At 39.3% G+C, this 24,418-nt stretch overlaps 3 protein-coding genes across 6 annotated transcripts in view; 1 reads left to right on the top strand and 2 right to left on the bottom strand.

Annotated features, from left to right (window-relative positions):
• Window positions 1-534: 534 nt before the first annotated feature.
• Window positions 535-9,817, bottom strand: etfa (electron transfer flavoprotein subunit alpha). The gene is made up of 12 exons (XM_034879293.1): window positions 9,680-9,817; window positions 8,510-8,659; window positions 8,193-8,274; window positions 7,800-7,882; window positions 6,485-6,584; window positions 6,117-6,227; window positions 5,772-5,873; window positions 4,197-4,265; window positions 4,005-4,087; window positions 2,692-2,757; window positions 2,306-2,386; window positions 535-1,013 (listed from the first exon to the last, which is right to left on the bottom strand). Exons 1-12 carry the CDS (start codon window positions 9,716-9,718, stop codon window positions 978-980), a joined length of 1,002 nt encoding a protein of 333 aa, XP_034735184.1. The 5' UTR covers window positions 9,719-9,817; the 3' UTR covers window positions 535-977.
• Window positions 9,818-11,608: 1,791 nt separating this feature from the next.
• isl2a (ISL LIM homeobox 2a) lies at window positions 11,609-17,535 on the top strand. The gene is made up of 6 exons (XM_034879289.1): window positions 11,609-11,858; window positions 12,304-12,493; window positions 12,885-13,144; window positions 13,653-13,939; window positions 14,834-15,001; window positions 15,644-17,535. The coding sequence occupies exons 1-6, from the start codon at window positions 11,624-11,626 to the stop codon at window positions 15,758-15,760; spliced, it is 1,257 nt and encodes a 418-aa protein (XP_034735180.1). The 5' UTR covers window positions 11,609-11,623; the 3' UTR covers window positions 15,761-17,535.
• A 983-nt stretch (window positions 17,536-18,518) lies between these two features.
• scaper (S-phase cyclin A-associated protein in the ER) overlaps window positions 18,519-24,418 on the bottom strand; it is a 60,305-nt gene continuing 54,405 nt past the window's right edge. For all 4 annotated transcript variants that reach the window (XM_034879282.1, XM_034879284.1, XM_034879283.1 and 1 more), the window contains 3 exons: window positions 19,988-20,179; window positions 19,151-19,199; window positions 18,519-18,667 (listed from right to left, as the gene is read on the bottom strand). In XM_034879282.1, coding sequence (XP_034735173.1) covers window positions 18,570-18,667; window positions 19,151-19,199; window positions 19,988-20,179 — 339 coding nt within the window. In that variant the 3' untranslated portion in view covers window positions 18,519-18,569. The remainder of the gene's footprint in view (window positions 18,668-19,150; window positions 19,200-19,987; window positions 20,180-24,418) is intronic.

Raw genomic sequence — 24,418 nt, 5'->3', positions numbered from 1 at the left:
CTTTGATGGGACTGCTGCATAGTACAATGGATCAGTCTCAACTTCTTTCTAATCTGTCTTTCTATTTTAGCAATGTTAACATTTGTATCTAAATTCTATGAGTGGGAAGAGTGCTGGAGACTTTAGACTGGTCAGTTTTTATCCAGGTGCCATGACTGGAATCTGACCAAACCCAGCTGAGCCCACATTTACTCAGATTTAGCAAACAGCATGTCCCACAAGCACCAAATTGAAAAGCTACCTGCACATGATTCATTTGAAAATCATCCAGGTCTAAAAGATTACCTTTTATAATTTTAATGTTTGGAAGCTGTGTAGATATTTCTGAATGGGTTAATCACAGCCAAAAAAAGTAAGAGACTCAAGTGGAAATGTCGAAAAGAAAATTATAGCATGAACCTTCAAGATTTGCCTCTTAAATATCAAAACTAACCTTGTTTATTGTTGTACCGTTAACAGGCATTTTGTAATCTTGATCTTGGACAGAGGGCATTGCACAATGAATAAAATAAAGAGAAAACATGGCAAAATGAGAACTTATTAGTTGTCAATTTAATACATTTATTTTCCTAGAGCATCTCAGTGAGTACACATCATCTAGGTTTGCTTAAAGAGCTAAATCTTACAGTCAACGGCGTTAGACACAAGTCACCTGTTCCCAAAGATGTCCTTTGCTGTACCAGAAAATTAAATACAAACTACAACATGTGTGCTACTAAAAGTCATAAAACACTGCCCCAGGTAGGTACAAGCTTAATTCTTGATATTTAATGCATGTATAGTATTTATAATAACTGGATTTTATTTCTAGATTGAGAATGTTCTTCTGTGTCCAGTCAGAGAGACCTTGGTGAAAATTATTTCTTCACGCAAACACTCACAGCTTCAGAAATGTGTTAAGGCAGTTGTCTCTCTCTATAGTCTTCTTACAGCAGTCTCCAGTTGTGCAATGGAAGTTTGTTGGACTTGGTTTCTCCTTACTTGTCCAGTGCTTTAGTCATCTCAGGAACAGCCTGAAGAGACAAGATAGCAAAGACTTAAATATAATGATCTACGAACAATGTTCACTGATATTACAGCAGGACCAAACTCAGAGAATACTTTCTGTTAATTGTAGTTGCTGCAGGGATTTGCAGCTACTGAAAAGTCAAACTACATGTTTGTAATTGCGCCACCATATTTTTAAATAAATCACTTGTTAAACTAAACAGTGGACATGTTTTACGCATTTACATGAAGTTCTATTTTACATTAATAACTGCTAAAACCACTTGAAATATTTCCAGGCTGTACTGTGGGAATAAATATTTTCCAGCATCTGTAATTTCATACCCGGCATGTACCATAAAAAAAAAAAGTTTATTAAACAAACTGGTGCTCACGGTTCAAATGAGCACACTGACTTTTATCTGAGATTTAACATGACCGCAGCATCTAGCCCCATAAGTCAACACGCCGATAATGCCAGACTGGTAGTTTTAAAGAAAAGCACTTGTCTGTAAATATGAGTACAAAATTATTCAAATGGCTTTCCTTTGGAGTCAGGCAACTTCAGAACTGAATCACAAGTCACTGTCTGAGTTGGTCCGTCGTATCAAGTGTCCATTTGGGGGGAAAAGTAGAAAGCCCATCCATTTTAATAAGCTATCGGAGGAGTGATCACATGTAAGGTGATCTCACCCACTAGGTCACAACTCTACTGCCACTAGCTATTATTACTAATCCCTTCTACAGAGTTTGTCGGGACACCTGGGCTGCTCATTGACCATTGAGGGGCTAAATAAAACATGACCAGGACAGGACACACATGAAAATACAGCATTCTAACCTTTCACAAGCAGCACTGGACTACAGCGTTAGTTGTGCCAACACTCCTGGATCACTATCCTCAAGTACCACCTAGATACAAGAAAGCAACTGGGCGTGTAAAAAGCCTGGCAAGTAGCAGCTGAATACAAAACTGAAGCCACCTTTTAGTAACTATTGATCACTTTTTATATCTTCTGAGGGGCTAATGTGTTTCTCTCTTCACGGCAAGTGCAGCCACAACTCTCCTCTGATTAATTCAAGAACTTAATAATTCAACAGTTGCACATTTCCATTAGGTGGAATATAAGGCATCGTGCAAAATGTATCAGCAGAAGGCAAATGTTATACTCTGACTGTCACTGTGCACTCCTGGCCATCAAACATAAAGAGTAAGTCCAGGCAGAAATGAAGTGCTTTTTTGACTTGCTGCTTGTTTTTTAACTGGATGGAAGATCATAGTGACATTACTGCAGCAATATCAACCCTAGACTCTTACCTTGAAAAGATCAGCGACCAAGCCATAGTCAGCCACCTGGAAAATGGGAGCCTCTGGGTCCTTGTTGATGGCAACAATAGTCTAAAAAATAAATAATACAAAATCTTTAGCACCAAACTGCGTAAAATGTTAACTAGCTGTGTCTCATGCTTACCCAAAAGCACAGAAACAATGATTGTTTGTCTAATAAAAATGTAATTTAAACTTTAATGCAGAATGTTACAGAAATGTGAGGTTTTCAGCTTAACATTATATTGATATCATCAGTTTCATAATATCTATAGCAAAAGTGGAACATGTTGTTGCATTTAATATATGGGGGAAAAAACAAATTGTAAGAAAGGGGAGGTTGGGAAAATCCTTAGATATGGTTCCAGTGACTTCACCTTGCTGTCTTTCATTCCAGCCAAGTGTTGAATAGCTCCAGAGATACCAACAGCAATGTACAAATCCTGTGGACACAAACAGAAGACAAGCAAACAAGGGTTACTTGCTTGAAAACATTAAGTGTAATCTCAGGACTTTGGAAAAGGTACACCTCTGAACTAGAGTACAGCAGAGCTGACTGATGGGATAATGACCACACGTGGATAATGTATCAGAGTGTGCTGCTGGGGCGAATGTGCAAAGGGCCAGCCGTCCGCATATCTCCCCAAACCCGCTGGGAAAACCAGCTCTGCCATATCAATATTTCAGTGCTTATTTAATGTTGCAGCTGAAGTCTCAGAAGAGCAGAGTATCAATGTGTAAACACAACAATGTCTCATAACTGAAGAAAATGCATAAAAGAAACACAATCTGCAAGTGTACACTCTTACATTATCAGTTTATAAAGCTAAACATAAATATGGGTTGATAAAATTCATGAGAAAGGACGGTTTAAGCAAGGTGCTTTTGGCCATTCCAAACTAAATTTTTATATTTATATACTAAAATATCCAAATTGTGCGTTTCATTAAACATTTTAACACCATCCCTAGATCATGAAAATCCATCAATACATGTATGAATTGATGTAAAGGGAAGTGACCTGCATGTTACAACTACACTCCAACACTGTCTAGCTGTTTTTAACACATTCTATTCAGATACTGTTCAAAGACACGTGATTCTGATGTTTAGACTAAGCGGTGTGATGATAAATTGTACTTTAATCAGCAGATTATCTTCCACGTATTTATGTAAATAAAAAGTAAATCTTGCATTTTTTGATTGGTAGGGTGATGAAAAACAAAAACAAATCAACATTTAAATTACATTTAACCAACGGAGCCAAATTCAACAAGCTTGTCATAACATTTGGCAAATCCAATTTGAACTGTCTGGCCTGGCCTGAGGCTCTGACCAGAAATCCACTCTCCTTTAATGGACCAGCTAAATCATTTAGGGCCCTAAATGTGCCATCAAGTACATTTTGCAGGGCCTAATGTGTGGGTAATCACAGCTGGGGTAACCCGGCTGAATCGCATAATGGAAAGTTAACCTTTTTAAAAGGGCAGAGCAGCCAGCCTCATCATACTGAATTGCAGCCATGCTGTGAAACGCCAAACATGCATTCGTCAAAAGCGTTGTGTGGGTTTAAACATGATTTTAAAGGCAAGTGCTCACATTTTGCTACTTAAAACCTTCCACAGATTATTTCTTGACTTGCTGGACAAGTCAAAGTAAATCCAAATTATTATTATAACTAATATCTTACCGGTGCTACAATGTTGCCCGTCTGTCCAACTTGCAAGTCATTAGGGACATACCCAGCATCCACTGCTGCTCTGGATGCACCAACTAGAAAAAAAAGAACATTATGCAATTTAAACTCTACTTTAGTACAAAAGATTAAAAAGGTAAAACATTAAGGTTATTACTAACACAAAATTAAAATCCCATACTCTACCTGCAGCGTTCATCTTGTCAGCAAGGTCATAAAGTAGTTTAAAGTTATCTCCACTCTTCAAGCCCCTTCCTGGGAAAAAAAAAACAGTATTTGTTAGGGAATCTCTGGGCACCTCACGATTCAATTCCGATTCAGAGGCCAACGATTCGATTCTAAACCAATTATCGATGCAACAATGGTTTTATGTACATTTCCATGCGGGATTTAACAAATTTACATATTATCTATGCGTTCATAATATGTTTTAATTCATAGTCATTCCATGCCTAAGCCCTAAAGATGCTTACAAAAGTCACCTTCTCTACACAGTGATCTTCCATGTCAGAGGCTCAGTCATGTTTAAAGGAGGAGAATTGTCTTCTTAGAATATGTGAAAAAATATATATATGAAACATGAGGTGGTCAGATGTAATGTGAAAAACTAGATGAACAGCCTCTATGTGTTTTGCCTAATTATTTTATGTTTGTTTTATTAGATCATGTGTGTATGTACAAAACCTGTTTTCCTTTTGGCCATTTTTGTGTTTTTTTTATCTGCACTCTTGCCCAAACTCTAACCGTGCGTTCACACCACCGCCAACTTGAGCTTCTCAAGTTACCGTAAGTCAATTATTTTCAATGGAAGCCGGCTTCTCTCAGCTGCAAGGAGTGGCAAATCTGTCGTCGTTGTGTTTTGGGCGTGTTGAGTGCAATGAGAAAGTTGAAATTGTTCAACTTTATAGTAATGAGCTATGACGCGGTTAAGCGGGAAGCAGCATAGACAGTAATTAAAGCAGCAGCTAACGCCCATAGACATTTAATGCCAGCAACCAATCGGAACATAGACGTCCTTTGCACTGGCAGATTCCGGACAAACATACAATGTAAACTTTCGTTCCTACCAAAACATTAATTCTGAGGACAAGCTCATAATCGCCGTTGCTAGGTTACCAATCGTTTATGATATAACGTTGTTTGTACATAGGGACCAGTTAACGTTACCTGCCGGCCACATCGTCTCTAAACAGTTTGCTCACAGTGAAGTCCTGCACGGATCACTAGGTTAGTCTGACGGCTGCTCGCTCTGCCCGCACGCCGCTGTGGCTTAGCGGCAAACTAACTGCCAACAGACACCACTGCGACCACTTAACAGTAGAAGTTCTGTCATTATATATGTCATTTATAAAAGGCTTCTAGCGTAAGTGTATTGGCCGTGCAGTGGCTGCATGTGCTACTCCCGTGATTGAACATAGAACGCTGCCACGTCAGAGCGGCCAAAGCATCAAAAAGCTTCCCCGTACTTATGTTACCCGTATATATATATATGAATAATTTTAAGGTGCATTTTGAGGTACATTTTTTAAATAATCGATTATTAAATTATCAGAACCAAGCATAGAATTGTTCTAGAGAGAATTGCGATGCATCTAAGAATCAAGTTTTTCCCACCACCCCAACCATTTGTGAAACTTTTTTTTTTTTTAAAGCACATGCTAATGAATACTCAACAAACCCCCACAAACTACTACAAACACAGCAAGTGGTGACATATCCATGGCCATAATTTGTAATTGAGAACACAAAAAAATGTCAAACCTCCTGACACCACAACTTTTGCGCTGGTCAGATCTGGACGGTCGCTCTTTGTCAGACTCTGTTCCAGCCACTCAGAAATTTCAGCAGGAGAAGAAGAAGAAACTGCAGTGGATCAGAAATGGCAAAAAAGGGACATAGTATTAAAAATATAATTTGTAATGTTAAACAAATAACATTTGTAGTTGTTTTATTGTAGTAAACTGTATCTTTTTTCCTTATAAAATCATCAAAAGTAGTTCATCATCATTACCCCACAAAGAATCAATACTAAAACCTCCATAATAAAGTCATATCTTATCATGCAGTGTCTCAGAGCTCTCTTGATGAATCTGTAAGATACTGTACCATCTTCTGACGCAGCACTTCCTCCCTCTGTTGGAGCTGCCTCAAAGGCTGTCCCTCTGACCGTGAAGACTTTGATCGTCTCGTTACATTTCACGGTGCTGAGAGCATTTCCTGTATAATTAAAATATTATTAACATGCAATATTTTAAAAGCACAAAGATACCATCAATGAAACTTGCCAGAGCCAAATCCTGTTGCAAAAACTGATTAGTGTTTAAGTTACTGTATATCTGCGTCACATTAAGGTTGTTCCTAAATCCAGCTAACACGATTAAAACACTTTGTCTAAAGCCTGTCAACACTAATCAAGAATTAATGAGAAGATTAATAAAAAAACATGTGTTACTTCTTCACAGTACAGTACGTACCTGCATAAATGGTTCTGACAAAAGTGTCTGGAGACTTGATCTCAATGATATCGGAAATCGGAGCAACATCTAACTTGGCAGCCACTCTGGGAAGCAAGTTCTGCGTAGCAAAATGGTGAATAAGTAGGGAAGTACGTGATAATCAACCTTGCTTTAGAATCAAGAGGAGAAGGAAAGACTCAAGTTCATAGACAGATAAGAGACTTTTGTGGATTGTAGGACACTTTGAAAAATTAAGATATTTGAAGCATGAACTTCGAATTTTTGGTCGAATAGAAGATCGTTGAATAGCGATAAGAAAATAAAATGCATTTCAACATACAGTACAGGCCAAAAGGTTGGTTACAGCTTCTTTTTCAATATTTTACTTTTTTTAATGACACTACATTATTTACATTGTAGATTATCAATTAAGGCATCAAAACTATGAATGAACATATGTGGAAGTATGTACTTAACAAAAAAGTGTGAAACAACTGAAAACATGTCTTATATTCTATTTTCTTCAAAGTAGCCAAGTGGCCAAGAAACACAAGGAATGGACATTAGACCAGTGGCAATCTGTGCTTTGGTCTGATGAGTCCAAGTTTGAGATATTTGGTTTACAACCGCCATGTATTTGTGCGATGCAGAAAAGGTAACCTAATGGATTCTACATGCCTGGTTCCCACCGTGGTGTGGGGGTGCTTTGCTAGTGACACTGTTGGGGATTTATTCCAAATTGAAGGCATACTGAACCAGCATGGCTACTACAGCATCCTGCAGCGGCATGCCATCCCATCCGGTTTGGGTTTAGTTGGATCATCAATTATTTTTCAACAGGACAATGACCCCAAACACACCTCCAGGCTGTTTAAGGGCTATCTGACCAAGAAGGAGAGTGATGGAGTGCTGCGCCTCCACAGTCACCGGACCTGAACCAAATCAAGATGGTTTGGGGAGAGCTGGACCGCAGAGTGAAGGCAAAATGGCAGACAAGTGCTGAGCATCTCTGGGAACTCCTTCAAGACGGTTGGGAAACCATTTCAGGTGACTACCTCTTGAAGCTCATCAAGAGAATGCCAAGAGTGTGCAAAGCAGTAATCAGAGCAAAGGGTGGCTACTTTGAAGAAACTAGAATATAAGACATGTTTTCAGTTATTAATATAGTTAGTATATAATTCCACATGTGTTCATGCCTTCAGTGATAATCTACAATGTAAATAGTCATGAAAATAAAGAAAACACATTGAATGAGAAGGTGTGTCCAAACGTTTGGCCTGTACTATATACAAATTCAAATTATAAAAAGGTACCGCTGTTGTCCCTGACTTACTTTTCCAAAGGCAGATGCACCAGCACAGATGTGGGTGAAATTGAATTTCTTTTGTGTTGCCAGGATAAGTGGAGTCAACTCCTCTGAGAAAAAAAGAGAGTCAGACAGTTGAAACTAAATCAGGTAGCCTATAGGCCTGGCTATGACCGCAGCTGAGCCACTCCTGTCTAGCGCTAACATAGGAGCAGGGATCATGTTAAAAACAATTTCCCCTCCCCCAGTTACTACTACCAAGATGCCCTTGAGCAAGTCAAGCACTACATCATCCAGTTGTGAATGTGGGACTCAGCAAATAATAAGCAGTTTGTTTGCAAAAACAACAACATGCATGTTTTGCTCTGTGAGTAAAAGTAAAATTAACAGTAGGCCTCAAGTTTCTTTTGTGTTACATACCTGGCAGGGAACCTTTGTAAGAATCATGTTGAGCAACCAGAACCTTCTTCACACCTTGTACTTTGCTGATTTGCTCTACAACCTGAGAAGACAGAAAATGTATCAAGGTTTCCTGTCCACCTTCTATATTGTCTTATTGTCTCCATGCAGCGTATGCTCGAATTCAGTATATATAAATTGTTCACTAGTGTGTTTTTATTTGTCAATATATAACAATTCAGTACGGTGATTCCAAAATAACATCTAAAGTACATCATATCATAATACAAAACATTTAGCAATCCCTTAAGCAGGGAAATCTAAAAAGCTTTGCCTACCTTTGCACAGTTTGTTCCAGCCACCAGACAAGACACTTCTCCACCCAGCTTACCGGCGGCAGTGATGGCATTGAGTGTAATAGGGGTCAGCTTGTCATTGTTGTGCTCTACAACCACCAAGGTGCTTTGAAACCTTTGGAGGACACCAGTCTAGAAATGGAAGAAATGTCAATGCAGTCATGCATCAGCAAAACCACAGATCTGGTGGTGCCAGTCATATTTGAGTTTATATTCAATGCTTATAACATTCAACATTCAATCTTGAAATCTATAAATAAAAATGGAAAAGATTAGAACTGTGTATCAATTTTACCACTGAAAACATGTTTTTCTTAATCCTGATGAAGCATTTCAGTAATTGACAATCCTAACCAATAACTAAATCCAAATTACTGAGACATTTTGTTTTCAGAGCTGTCAATTCTGCTGCCATGCTTGATCCTTAAAGTTTACATGTGATGAAATATGTGTATTGTATTCATGTGTTTGTATTGTAATATCACCCCGCTCTAGAAATTAATTTATTTCATTTGATTAAACATTGGTTGATGAAAATGAAGTTTTTCCTTGCTGCTGTTACACAATCAAAAGTAAAACAGGATAGTACCAGACTCATCTGGACATGACTTTACACCATTAGTTTATGAAGGTCATTTAAGGAAGTCAAACAAGTCGAGAAAACATAACATAAGCACTTGCTTGGTTACTTAATGAACAAGTATATCCTGCTACACGTCTCATGGAATATTAGCGAAATGCCTTAAGACTTTGGGAACCGCTGCTGCGCCAATTGCAGTTTTACAGTTTGGTAACCGCTGTTCATGTTTACGAAGTTTCATAACTGCTAGGCTAGCTATGCTCATGCACAAAACTGTTAACGTAAATTCTTGTTTTTTTACGATGTATAAGTTTTGTCTGAATAAGTCAAACAACGCTGTCACGCACGCATTCACAAATAAAACCACGTCTTGCCAGACGGGAACGAGTTGTTTCAAGTCTAGCTAATTTAGTTAGCAACCTAGAAACTGTTGCAAAACACTATTGAGCTAGCTAGCTAGCTAGCTAAGTGACGTGTATCATGCTCTTCTGCTTTTAACAGATACGTTAAGTTAACCGATAGATACAATATTTGTGTTAAGTGTTATTAAGTTACAACTGCCAGAATCTTACCAACTGTTTCAAACTTGTTTTGCTAAAAGCTCTATTCATCTTGGACCCTTCTGGCTGCTTGTTTCTCAGTTCTGCAGGAATAACTGTGTCAAAGGTAATGTGACGTTTGCGATGAGTTCTCGCGAGATCTAGAACGTCACTTCCTGTCTGTCTACAACAATCTGGCAAGAAATAAAACAACTGCAAAACTTATTCAAAAATAAACAGCAGCTTGATGTTTCATTCTAATAAGTTCAACATATGGAAACATTTACGACTTATTGATTCACAAGAGTAATATGACACATCGCTGTGGATATAACAGGCATTAAAGTTATTTTAGGAGTGAAATATTTCAATTTCTCCCTCAGAGACGACGTAAATTAGGAAAACGCTTAGATCCTCATTGGAAAGATTGATTTTCTATTCAGATTGTAATTATAGTGCTAGCCTACTGATACAGCCACTAAATTGTTTTTTATATTATAAGTACAATTAAGCTGGTAAGAAATAGGTCACATACCAACAAAAAAAAGCCTATATTTTATAAATAAGGTTATTGTACATACATCTAGTTGCAAGTAAATAAAAAATCAAATATGTAAAAAAAAAGCTTCCTTTTTTTTTACATTATTCTGTGTCAAAATATACTTTTTTCTTGAATTATTATTATTAAACAGTAGGCTATTGACTTAGGCTGGACACTGAAGCGCACGTCAACTTGTAGGCCTAATCAAATAAAAATTAAAATTAAACGTAATAGCATGATCCTAGAATGTTTTTAGAAATAGAATAATCTTTAAGACTATACGATTTTCCTCGTTAATCTATAGGTTACATAAATAGGCCTACTTGATACTACATGAAAGTCTTTCAGGTCTGTTTAATATAACAGTAGCCTGCATTTGATTCAACTGCAGGCAGAAGACACTTTGTGTTTATAGTGGGCTGCATGTTTCTGCTTGTGAGACAGAGGCAAGAAAAGAGAAGAGAAAACAGAAAAAAATGGAAATCTACAAAAGCCTGGCCCATTATTTGCGTTGAGAGTTATGTGACTTTCTCTTTCTCGATTGTGCTCATTCCCTCTGTCTCTTTGACTCTATTCAATCATAATGCCAAGTAGGTGATGGTAAATAGTCCTTCATATTTACAGTATTTGTCGTCAAGGCTTTCTATCATCTCAATCACAAAATGTGAAGGCTATACGAAGTTATCGGTACTCCATAAAAATAATAAAAAATAAAAATCTGCTTTTAGATCTCGAATTCTGCAGTTTATTAATCGCTCTGTGGATCCAAGATCTCAAGGCCTGTACGATATTTCCTCCAGTAGAGGGCTCTCTACAGTAGGGTGAGACTATCGGTTAACTATATTAAAGTCACTTACACCAAACAGAAACAAAAAAAAAAACGGTTTATACTAAAAGTGTTTATGATGAACAATCAGACTCTGACCCAACAATGAATAATGACAATAATAATAATATTAACAACAATAGTGTAAGACTATTAGCCTACTATAATTTTCACTATTTTTAAAATAAGCAAAATCATAATCTGTGACATTAAACATGTGTGAGCTACAGGTTCAACGCTGTATTTTTAACACAAGATGATAGATTTGCACACAAAAAAACGAAAACAACAACAACAACAACAACTATAAAACACAACATCACAGTGATATTTAGGGTTAAGCTACCATAAAACAACACGTAGCCTCCTAGATAAATGGCCTATTAAGGGTACATGATACCAAAGGAAATAACAACTGGCATCTAAAGTCACACTTGATATCACACACAAGTCCCTACAGTTGTGAATTAATAGGGAAATTGCTTTCAGGAAATAAAGATGGGTCGACATCGCTGTGGGACAAAAAGATGAAAAAAAAAATCCTCTCACAGCCAGCCAGTTCACAGAGTCAAAAGAGAAAAAAAGAGCAGAGGTCCAGGAGGAGATTTGCATGGCACCCCTCTCCCTGGACCAACAGAGGTCCAGGTTTGCAGACGTCACTGGTCGAGGATCTTTGTTTTCTCTCCACCTCTCGGTGGAGGAATACAAGTTTATCATCCAGCCGGGACGGTCTCCTCTGCCGCTCCTCTCCTCCATCTATCGGCTTGCACAGGGCTATTTCTCCTGTATGGTGGATATCTTGCTCAATACTTCTTTCTTGGATGATATGGGGGATCATTCCAAAAGTAAGTCCTTCCTCTACTCCTTTATTGTCATGGGGGTTTGTTGTGAGTTTTTAATTTCCTTTTAAAACACAGTCTGCCCTGTCTCGCTTACATTTATTGATTAATTGCTCGATTAATTTCGATATTTGCAGAATAATATCGAAAACAACAAAGACATGATCAACTGACCTCTCCTAAGAAACAAAAAGCCATTTTATAATAGAATAAACTGATATTGTAACTGTGGTGCTCGTGCGTTTAAAGTGACCCATGTAGTTCCTTGGCTATATTTTCAGCTCCTGTGGCCGAATTAGAATAAGACTGTATGTTCCTCAAAGGACCCACATGTTTGTTGTGATACGCGCGCAACATTTTCTCTCCTTGAAGTGAAAGGGGTTTAACAGGGATGTCATGGGGATTAGAAGATCGCGCGCAATGTTGCATTAATGCATTCCCTTCCTCACAGAGAAGTCGGGAACCGCAATGTGTGTGGGCTGTGGAAGTCAGATACACGACCAGTACATCCTGAGAGTCTCCCCGGACCTGGAATGGCATGCAGCCTGCCTCAAGTGTGCAGAGTGCAGCCAGTACCTGGACGAGACCTGCACTTGCTTCGTCCGAGACGGAAAGACTTACTGTAAAAGAGATTACGCAAGGTAGGAGTTCAGCTTAGTTTCCAGGATGTTTTCCTTTGGTAATTTCAGAGGCCATGTGTTGGGCTGATTATAAAAGAAAGTGGTGGATATAAAGGGGGCAGCTGAGACGATTTTAAAATAATATTATCATGTCCACTTCAATGGTAGCCTAAATGTGCAGGGTGTGCAAATAGAAGTGCGCAAAACTGTGCATCATGAACTTTAAAGACCTGACTCAGAAATGTGTTACAGGCAGTCGTTTTTTTTTTTAATTATTAATTATTTTCCTGTGACTGAAGCTCACAGTTTGTGACGGTTCTTTTTGAACATGAACTTGAACCAAGATTCGCTTAATGTAACAGCGTGTAGGGCCATTGCATGAGACCAATACAGTCTTCGTGCTCCTTTTCAGGTTATTTGGCATCAAATGTGCAAAGTGTAACATGGGCTTCTGCAGCAGCGATCTGGTGATGAGAGCTCGGGACAACGTGTATCACATGGAATGTTTTCGGTGCTCGGTTTGCAGCCGTCACCTCCTGCCAGGCGACGAGTTCTCTCTGCGGGACGACGAGCTGCTGTGTCGGACAGATCACGGCTTGCTGGAGGAGCGGGGCTCCGCAGGGAGCCCGCTGAGCCCGGGGAACGTTCACGGCAGACCGCTGCACATCTCAGGTAGGCTCTACACCGGGTGACCATTAACCTGTATCACACTAACACAGTGCACAAATGTAATTGGATAGGCCTAACCTCGTGCATTCGACATAATAATAATAATAATAATATAATTAAAATAACAATAATAATAATAATAATAATAATAATAAATGAGCATGTTCATTACCACGACTGCTTATTGTTCTTGCAAAAGGGGCCAGAATTTAGGGCAAGACTTGAGTCATATAATTCCCGATTCTATTGTAATACAGGCCTACAAATAGGCCTCAAGCTACAGTTTGTCTGGAAAGTTGTGTATGAGTGCAGGGACTTTACAGCACCCTCATATTTTATAATTCTATTACCTTATATTTTCATAAACTGCAGAGGGGGGATAACTGCAAATAGGCTCTGGTGCTCCATTTCTTATTTAAAGTGTTCTATAATTTCTTAGACGTAAACAAAATATTTGCTGTTCATTATTTTTCCTATTTATTATTTTAAATACATTTTTCCTTAACCTCAGAACCAGTTTCGGTCCGGCATCCTCCACATCACCGGAACCACGTCCACAAGCAGTCCGAGAAGACCACCCGGATCCGGACGGTTCTGAACGAGAAGCAGCTCCACACCCTGCGGACCTGCTACAACGCCAACCCGCGACCGGACGCCTTGATGAAGGAGCAGCTGGTGGAGATGACCGGCCTGAGCCCCAGGGTGATCCGCGTCTGGTTTCAGAACAAGCGCTGCAAAGACAAGAAGAGGTCCATCCTGATGAAGCAGCTTCAATCACAGCAACACTGCGACAAAACCGTGAGTTCGTGTTTGTAGACTTTCACTGCATAACTTAAAAAAGAAGTGGTGTGTTTTGGGCAGCACTTGCGTATGAAGGCATTCTAATTTGTAGAGTAGGATTATAGCTTACTGTCACTCTTGCCACGCAAAACATGTGATAAATTTGTCAAATTCAAGAAAAGTCTGTGTGATCGCATGTGACCAAAATAATGTTCATGTGCAATATTATTGTTACACCTTTGCTCGATAAGATAAAGAAATAAATAGTTAAATGGCGAATGCTGCAGATCAACCAGATTTGGTTTGATATTTAAAAGTGCTATATGCATGCATTATATCTAACTATATATAAATCCTAAAGATAATTGCTAATTGTGGGGAAAAATAAATAAAATGATTCATTACACGACTCTATAAAGAAACAGTAGAGTAAAAACCCTATTTTTTTCTTTTCATATAATATTTCAGTTTGATTTAGATGATAGGCTAAATCTTCTAAGTTTAATTTTTTTAAATCCTTATTATTGTAATTGGAATTATTTATCTGAAATATTTTTGAAATGGAAAATAATTAAATTTTTGGCACAGCAAACCACATTAAACCCAGTATATCCCATAACGTTTTGCAAAATTAGATTTAGACTGTTTTACAGGCTCATATAACTTTAGTATGCATTTTTACAGATTAGTGGTCATCATAAAAAGTAAAATAAGTCTTTCTTTTTTTGGTTTGTCGTAGCGCATATCTGACATATCTCATTTTCCACGCGATGACAAAAAACACTTTTTATCATCTCTGCAACATGTGGTTGAACAGCAGAATATCTGTAATCCTGAAGTGGTTTTACACTGTCCAGACTGCATCACTGGCCAAGATTTGGGACTAACTGAGTGTTTTTGTTCCTCGTGCAGAATCTGCAGGGTCTGACAGGCACACCTCTGGTGGCAGGCAGCCCCATCCGGCACGACAACACCGTGCAAGGGAACCCTGTGGAGGTGCAAACCTACCAGCCACCGTGGAAAACCCTCAGCGACTTCGCCCTGCAGAGCGACCTGGACCAGCCCGCCTTCCAACAGCTGGTAGGATTACGTTCAATAAATGATATTAAGGATAAATGATACAAAGGGACAGCTAGGCGTACATTCACAAAGGAAAGTGAAAGAGACTGATTTGTTAAACTTCAATTAGCCATTTAATGAAGAATAATTCAGATAAAGATTAAGCTGATGGTCTAAGACATTAGATTGATGACACAGTGGTGGTGATGAAAGTGATGGTCTTCATTTAGTTTAAAAACAATTATTTCAACAAGCATGGCCTAATATTGACGCCTTTTGATTTCCTAAAGTTTCAAGTAAAACAAAAAAGAAGCTGTTTCTCAACCTTGTGTAGCCCCCACATGAGGTCACTTGATAAACTGATGCGGTCTCATTAGATTTACCACACTGATAAAATGATTTGTTTATGTAGACTGTGGATATAGGCCTGATAGGCCAAGGTCTAGCCCACTTTAAAAAAGGAAAAGTAGAAATAGGCCCATTCAATTATTTTTAACATCCATTTGGAGCTCCCCTTGATCCTGAATATGAGCGTATTCACATGTTGACATCTCAACGGGGCACGTGAAAAGTGTGCCACCAGTAGAAAAAGACGATCTGTTTGAAAAGATAAATAGTAAAATCTGTTTTTGTTGATCTGAGTTCTTCTGTCTCCTCCGGCAGGTGTCTTTCTCCGAGTCGGGCTCTCTGGGCAACTCCTCGGGTAGCGATGTGACCTCTCTGTCGTCTCAGCTTCCGGACACACCTAACAGCATGGTGCCGAGTCCCGTCGACACGTGAAGAGGTCTCGAGGTCAGGTGGAGCCCCAGAGCGCGCACGCGCGCGCTTTGCAGGCAACGCGCAGAGACCTCAGTGACGTTCAATCAAGGAAAAACGAAAATAAGGACCAGGACGGATTATGCTCGATGATACATTCAGGTGCCGACTGGAGGATTGGAGGTCTGACTATTCCCTTTACATTAAGGCATTTTTAGCTCACTGTCTTGCTCAAGGATACCTCTGCAGGACGTCGAGACACTGTTGATGGACATTATAGGGTTCTAGGTATGGGACCTTTTACCATGATGCCAATGCCTGAACTGTCATCACGTGGTAAATATGTAACGGCATTCAAAGACGTGAGTCTGTAATGGACGTCTGAAGGTTACAGTATGTTTATCAGGAACCAAGAATACAAACTGTAGATGTGCATGATTTGTAAGTTTCAATATCGACTCTTGTAAATTAATGGAACAGATGAGATGCGCATTGTTCGCGTTTTCTCCAGAAAATAAGTTATTATTATTTATTATGAGGATAGCCGATCTTATCAATAAAACCATAGTTCTATCGGATTATTGCATGTAAATTTCATTTGTTTCGTAAACATTTAGAATATTTTTATTATTATAGTCGGCAAAATAAATGATCAGTCATAAATCAGTTTTAAGGTAGTCCTAAATGGAAACACATCTGCTGCTTAATGCTTGACACCGTTTAAAGGGAAGGAGTTTAGACTATAATCGACCCTTTATAAGGGCAAATTTCACACAAACATAGTTAACCATAGGCCACACGGTTGGACTGTCTGTCACAAATTAAATATTTGGCAAATGAAAGTGTTACAAATCTTCACTTGCCTACATTGCTGGGTGCTCAGTTTCTGAGTCAAGTATCAGTGGCTGATGGCTGACAAGATACTATTAAGCATTTCGGCCATGTGTCATAGGTCACTGAATCAGACACAATAGAGTGAGAGCTGTTTAGTTCGCCTCCTCACGTTAATTTTCTTTTTTTTAATCATGGCCTTGAATTAGGCACATCCTATGTTTACAGCACATTTTGCATTATGTATTGATCCCGTCAGTGATAAAACGATAAAATTGGTCCTGTTTAGACAAATGTCACAGTGCCATTCCAACCTGGGGCCCATGGTTACAAGTCTAGACAGAGGACAGGCAGCGGCGGCTGCTTATCTACATTTGGCATCACCTGCGAATGACACACTGAATGGACCCAAAACAAAACGCGCAGCCGCGCAAGGCTGAGGGGGCTCCCAGCTTGAAGACGCATCCTGGCGTGTCTTGAGTTTATTTTCATTCCAGTAGGAATCCTGAACGGCAAATAGCCGCTGGACAAGAGAGCATGCAGGTCAAGCCAGGACTGACACACTACACCTCAACAATTTGTTAGGGAGCATCGACTTTTATCAGTGAAGGAAGTGGAGTCTCATTGTAATTGAAAATCCTGTTAAGTCTTTAGGCATGCTGATATACAACTAAGCTTTCAACTGTGATTAACAGTGGCAACAATACATTTAAGACCCCCACCTTAAGTAGAAGTAATTAAGAAGCATAAACTCCCCAAATGACATCGGCTATGCTTACTATTCATTTTAAAATAAAATGCACGTTTTGTTGTTAGGACTTTAAAAATTGAACAGCTCCCAAATGTTCAACATCAACACCGCCTTCAAACTAATGCTGGACAAGATGATGACAACGAATTTTTTTTGCCCATTTCGAAATGCTGCCCCAAGAATGATTATGATATGTGTAGATAGGGTCAGTATTGTTGCTGCAGTGATTAAACTTTTACAATAACACACTTTATCACTTTATTGTGAATATAGACTATTTACGTCAATCAACATACTGCACTGCCAATGAATTGGTTCAGGGCAGGTACAGAGGAACATGGCCTCCTGAAAACACTTTCCCGAGGGTGGCCGTTTAAAAGGACTATACTATTGGTGTAAATGTAACACACCACACCAGTTGCTATTCAAGTTTCTTTGGGATTCAATAATGGAAAATGTTTTCTACAAAATTGCATTTGTCCATCAAATCATAGACCAAATTAGGAGATCTTTATAAGGGTGTAACTGAGAAAAACTACAAGACTCACTTGCAAATGTTGACGTTCGTTACATCAACATTTGCTTCTTACTTGTGACGTCATTTTAACTTTGTTCAGTTTACACAGAAAAAAACTGAAGAAAATGCATAACCATAAGTATTTTTATTTTACAAGATAAAAGGTAAATAGCTCAATAACTTATATTAATATGTAAGTGCCTCCTAAATGAGAGAGAGAGAAAAAAGATGAACTTAAAAAATATACAGTAACTCTTAACACAAGATTGCAATCAAGGCAGGCCATGTCATTTGTAAGAGATCACATTTTGGCCATTCACATTAAAAAACGAGACAAATACAATAAATTAACAAACAGTATTGATGAAAATACTTGGCTAATTATAAATTACAGTATAAGTAAATTCAGTTTCAGGGTCAGATGGTCACGGCTTTGAAAACAGATCCACTTCTATCTACAACAGGAACAAAAACAAATGGCTCGTTTAGACATTAGACGGAATAGTTGTGCATGTGTTCCAACTGCAATGAACAAACAAGCCATTTTGTGCAAATTTCTCTTAAATGTCAATCTGATTTCAAAGAAATCCAAACAGATGCACCAACACAGGATAAGGCTTCACAATCTTTACATTTGAGAGGACATTTAAGTCAGGTCGTTTGAGACACATCTCACGTTTTTTTTGAAGTGTTTATATTGTGCTTATCCTTCCTGAGGACAGTGCACAACTCCATCACTCTTCCTGCTTCTTGAGAAAAAACTGCAGCGCTGAATCCCACTGATCTCTTGGAAAGCGGTTGGACAGCTCACAGTAATCCAGCTGCTGGGAAACTTTACACAGACAGAAAAAGAACATTATACATTATACTGGGGGTCCAATAGAGCCTGACCGATAAAGGATTTTTAAAGCCGATACCAATATTTGATTTATAACAATTTTGACATGCCGATCTATGTATTAAAAAAAATAAATCCAGAAACGTGTAACAAAATTTAAACAGATTTCCCTAACATTAGTTATTTGTAGTTATTCATGAGTTTGCACTAAAATATTATGATAATAATTTGTTTTATTGTCACAACAGAACAGAGGAACATTCAAATATATTAAAGTTCTGTTATTTAAAATGTATAAAAATGCAAACTTAAGATATGAAACTTAAAGTCCTTTGAAAAAAAACACAATAAAAAAAAAAATCTTTAAAAACCATCAAAAAGATTTCAAAAAAAAGATTTCTAGAATTAAAAATATGAAATCCATACAATTGGTCCAAAATATTGCATGCATTTGATACATTTATCAGAATAACTTACCGGCGTGCTTTATTTTGTTGTCTGAATCTTTCTCATTTGCAGCACAGTCCTAAGGGAATTAATAAGGAGTATTAGTGCCTATACTGTAACTGTATACTGCAAGTACTAGTAGTTTCGTGTGTGTACAATTTCATCTGTCTCATCCAACATTAATTAAAGCTTCCAGCCAAAACAAAACATAAATTAGGAAGCAAAATGTAAAACTGCTACTACATCTCATTGTAATTTACCTATCAAACTAAATGTTTTTAGTGTAACGGGTGACAACGGATCACCTGAATCAAAGTCTTTCACTCTGAGGAATGTTGTCGAGGTTAACTCAACAGTGAGGGCGGCGGGGCAAGACACCATGCATTACTGCTTTGTTTGAAAGAAATGACAATAGCTCGTCTCCCTTTGAATTAAGTTAATCAGTGTCTAAACAGTGGTGGTTGCAGAGTGGTGAGAGGCGGGGGGTCAGAGGAGGAAGGAGGAGGAAGATGAAGGAGACAAGCTGTTTACTGGGAGTTGAATCAGTGGCAGGTAAATCCACTGTGAAGGAAGCTATTCATCTTTGTAAAAGCTCGCCTGTTACAGATTCACCGGGGCCCAGATGAGCAACTGCTAACCAGCCGATGCAAAGCGTTTTCCTTCTGATGTGAAAGAAATTTATCATGTTTGGATATTTTATTCAAAGGCATGAAACGCTCTAGCCAAAGAGGATGATTTTGATTATAACTTTGTTTTTTAAAATATATATTCCACATTGGGTTTTTTATAACCTGATTTTTTTTTATGCGCCACTCCCAAACATTGTTTAGCGCATTCACATACTGCATGTGGGACCAATGTGTTTACCTGAATGAATGTAGCCAGCAGCACACAGCTCATCTCCTGCTGCAGGATGACCTTGTTTTGGGAGTTGTTGTAGCAGGCCGAGATGAGGGAGGGGAAGAGCACTCTGACGAGGCGCGGATGGCTGAAGAACTGGAAGGGCAGCTGACACAGTTTCTGCAGCACGCTGGGCTGGCGGCCAGACTGCACTATCACCTGGAACACAGGGAGCGGGGCAAGTCAGTCACTAAGCCTGTCGGCCGGCCCGCCAGTCAGCGGCACTGCTGGTTGTAAATCAACTCCCTGTGTCCCTCCCACATGTAAATCTGCCACTAAAACAACACACAAACAGCCATTAGGAGCAGACCTGGGGGGCTCAGCCTCCCACCACGTAATTATGGGCTATAAAACACAATGATGGGATGTTTTGTTCTTCCTTGGTACGAACGGCAACAGAAGAGCTGTTGTAACATAAGAAGGAAATGTGAACTGATGTCATTATCAGCGGTTAAAACTTCACTTTCAAGTTGCGTGTAAAGCTTTTTGAGAAACACTGAAGCTCAGAATCAGTGCAAAAGCTTGTTACAGCTCTGTGGGAGTGAAGCACAGGTTGAGAGGGCATTCATAGTGCAACTGGGGGAATGAAGGGGTGGGGTGGCGGTTGAAAGGCAGGGTGAGCAGGACTCCGCCAACAGTGTGGCCACCCCCACTTTAAGAAATGAGCAATACCATTAATGGTATTTTCACCCTGCCGACATCCTGCTCTCCATCACAGCCCGTCAACCACACACCATCAGATCCGGGCCACCAGTATTAAAACCAAATCACTCCCAGCCTCATTTGATTAGAAAAGGGGACTGGTGCAAAGGAAGGGGTCCCGGCCTAATGCTCTGGTCATCTCCCTTGAGCCTGGGAAGACCACGAGGAGCCCTCTGAGAGCAAGGGGGGTCGGCATGCTAAATCCTGGCTGAAAAAAAGCACTGCACTTTACAGGTACAGACCATAGGACTGGAGGCTCAATGCCAATGGAAACCAGAAGGGCAAGGCCAGGTCCCCAAGACATGGTGACATAAATTCACCAGATTTACAACATTTTAAAAATACACTCTAATATACTCTTCCATTGGCTTCTCCTTTGATAATGCTTTCCAAGTTTGAGCAGCGGGATAAACAAGGCAATAATTTATCGCTTTTATCAGTTCAAGGTGAAGCTTCTTAGAGCTGCCCTCTACAGCAGCGTTCAAAGGGACATAAAACAGTGCCATTTCTATCATCATTTGTTTACAGGATCCACATGGACAGGTCAAACAATCTGAACTTTAATGTAATACAAGTACTTAAAATGTGAAGAGCACTGAATTTGTCAACCTGATATGCAAGTGTTTATTTTTGAAGCTGAGAAAACAATTTCTGCTCTGGTGTATTTTTCTGCGTGCAGTATGGAATTAAGGAATACTGTATGTTCACCGAAATACATTACAAAGATGTAGGCCGTGCTGTGAAAATGTGTGTAACAGTGGAAGAGCAAAATCCCCCCAGTTTTACTGACTCATTAAGTATATTTCACAAAGGAATGTGGGACTCGGACAAATTCATCCACTGAAGGAAGAAGAAAAAAAAAAAGGCAAGCTTTGGTTGTTTTCAAAAAGGAGAGCTTTTGCATGTGCATGCAGTTTTAGCATTTTTAGGCTACCTTCCACTAAATCCTACATCATCATATTTATCTTGTCAGTTACAACACTGCCCAAAGACAAACTGGTATTGGGGGAAACCATGATTCTGCAAAATCTAAAGAATCTATTTATTCTTAGTTCCAAACCAGAATATGTACGGTTTAGGTATCATATTTTAACGCCCTAGAAAGTGTTGGATGTTTGAGCCGGGGCTCTGAGAAGATCCAACCCACAAATCACCCAGCGATCTCATAATCCTCCACTATGCACAGTTCCATCTTCAGCTGCCTAAACAAATTGTCGACCCTCAAGGGCCTGACGCAGAAAACCATAAAACAAAACCTGGTGGCAGCAAGAGTATGGAGGTTACAAAGAAACCAAGTCCCATGCCAAATTTCCACGCCTCTACCAGGTGAAGAGCAACACCAGTGCCTGAAAGGGTTTCCAACTAAAGATTATGCTGTAGAGTTAGCTCTCCCAGCTCAGCTGAAGTATCTGCAGCTCAAAGCCCGACATCATAAAACTAACAATGAGCATCTGAACCCATGCATCTGGCTCGCGTATAACGCAGAGCCAGTAAAAACTCAAGTGTCTTGGCTCTTCTGTTCCTTTTTAAGTTCAGAAACCTGGCATTTTCAAACTGCTGAGTTTTATGACGCCTCCATTACATAACTTCCTCACTGTCCACAATGACAACAAAGGGTGTGTAAAGTTAATGTTCTGAAACGCAAACAAATCCTTGGGAAAACCCAGTGTTGACGCAGAAACTAAAGTTAAAGCTGCGGCCATCATTCAGCCGCGCATCAAAGCATAAATCTCAACTAGCATGATTAGCCTGTGCGCATGAGGCTGCAACACTGTCGAATGAGGCAAAGAAATGTTAAAGATGTCAAACTACACAAATCTAAATCATACATGTGACAAAAGATAAATGACAATCTTGAATGTGTAGAAGACTCTCCATTCACTGTAGCGTCTAGACAGCTTGAACACCTCAGAAGGAACCAGAGCCGGGCCATATATCTGATATCTTACTGATAAGGGAAGCCACACAGCATGCACCACAAAACAAAGTCAGGCAAATAATTGTTTCGAGTCTCTTTACAACATTTACAATGGCTGATTGAGACATGCACAGGACGCTGTATGAATGACCTTTGTACAAGGGGATGCTACTGCTGCAGACATCGACATAGACACTCCAACTTGACTTTTAAGGCAATCGTCAGTTGTTTTTAAATCCCATAAAAAAACTGCTGTTTACACAATGAAGCCTAATAACTCTTTATTTATCTCTATGAGCTGACGCGGTCATTCCTTCCCAGATCTTTACTGCTGATAATGCTGCTCTGAAACTAACCTGACAACAGTGTAACAGACAAATGGAAACTCCTCACTGAAAGGTTTGCAGGGATAAAAATGTCCTCAGCTTCACTTAAAGTCAGTTGGACCTGCGCTCACCCTTGAAGCAGAGTGTAAATCATCTACCAAGCTCTTCTGCCAGTCAGAGGAGAGTGTGTCTGTCTGTGTTACTCTGCCTCTGTTTACTCTGCTGGGTGATACAGAGTGTGCATTCCCCAGTGCTGGCTCCCTATGGTCTGCAAGAGCTGCACTTACCCCGCAGGCAGCGAGGGCTTGGTTGTCTTGGTTGTAATAGGCTGCTGAAGGGAGCGTTTCAACATCAAGTTAACAGGAATTACAGGCCTAAAGCTCTGCTTGGGCCTGCGGGGCAAAGGAAACGCCCTCGTAGAGAATGGGAAGAAGAGGAATGACCCCACAGATAAGGCTGAGCTCTGGAGATGCGTGTGGGATGTGTAGTCTAGAGGTGATGCATAACTCATGTGATGCTTACAGGTATAAAGAACACAGTTTATGAAATAAGGATAATAAGGACAGAGGAGTAAGGTAATCTCAGGAGCCATTGCAGGGAAAACGATCCCATTGCATTCCTAAAACGTCCATATGCTACCTGAAATTAGACCTGCTTCTGTGTGCATGCTTGTTCATTTGTGTGTGGTTCACTCTGCTTACGTGTGTGGCCATTTTCCATGTACTGAAAAAAAATGCTAAGTTTTCTTAAGATTTCCACACTCTTAAATTGCTTGTGTCTTTCTAAAAAGCAAACAGGAATGAGGAGGGTTAACATGTCAACAGTTTACAATTACAAAGCTCAAAGATTCAACAGATCATCACCATGGATGATTCACAAATGAATCACTGTATTCAAAGAGAAGAAGATTGTCGGCACATATCGCTTCAGGGAAAAACGAAGTACAGTTACATGTCAGTTGAAATAGGTGTCATTTGTTCTGCTTTTCTTTGTCAAAAAAGGTCTCGACGGACGCACCCAACAGACAATGAACATATGGCTACATGGCTCGCTGACCCCCCACAAGCACAGACATACTTCAAAAACACACAAGCCTACATATGTCACTCTCCCAAATGGCTTTTTGTGTGACAAAGTGAATTATTCATGCCCCTGGAGCAGAGGGAATACATCAGTACGTATGGTGCTGCTTCAAACTTCAGCTTTTTATGAGCAGCCTTATTTCTAGAGCACATACATATATACACATATATATACATACATACACATACATATATATACATACACATATATATATATATACATACATATATATACATATATATATACATATATATATATATATACACATATATATACATATATACACATATATATACATATATACACATATATATACATACATACACATATATATACACATATATATACATACATACACATATATATACA

Source organism: Etheostoma cragini, chromosome 8 (assembly GCF_013103735.1).
Source record: "Etheostoma cragini isolate CJK2018 chromosome 8, CSU_Ecrag_1.0, whole genome shotgun sequence".
In the NCBI taxonomy this organism is placed as follows: Eukaryota; Metazoa; Chordata; class Actinopteri; order Perciformes; family Percidae; genus Etheostoma; species Etheostoma cragini.
Note: the sequence above shows the minus strand (reverse complement) of the source record. Positions and strands in the feature narration are given on the sequence as shown.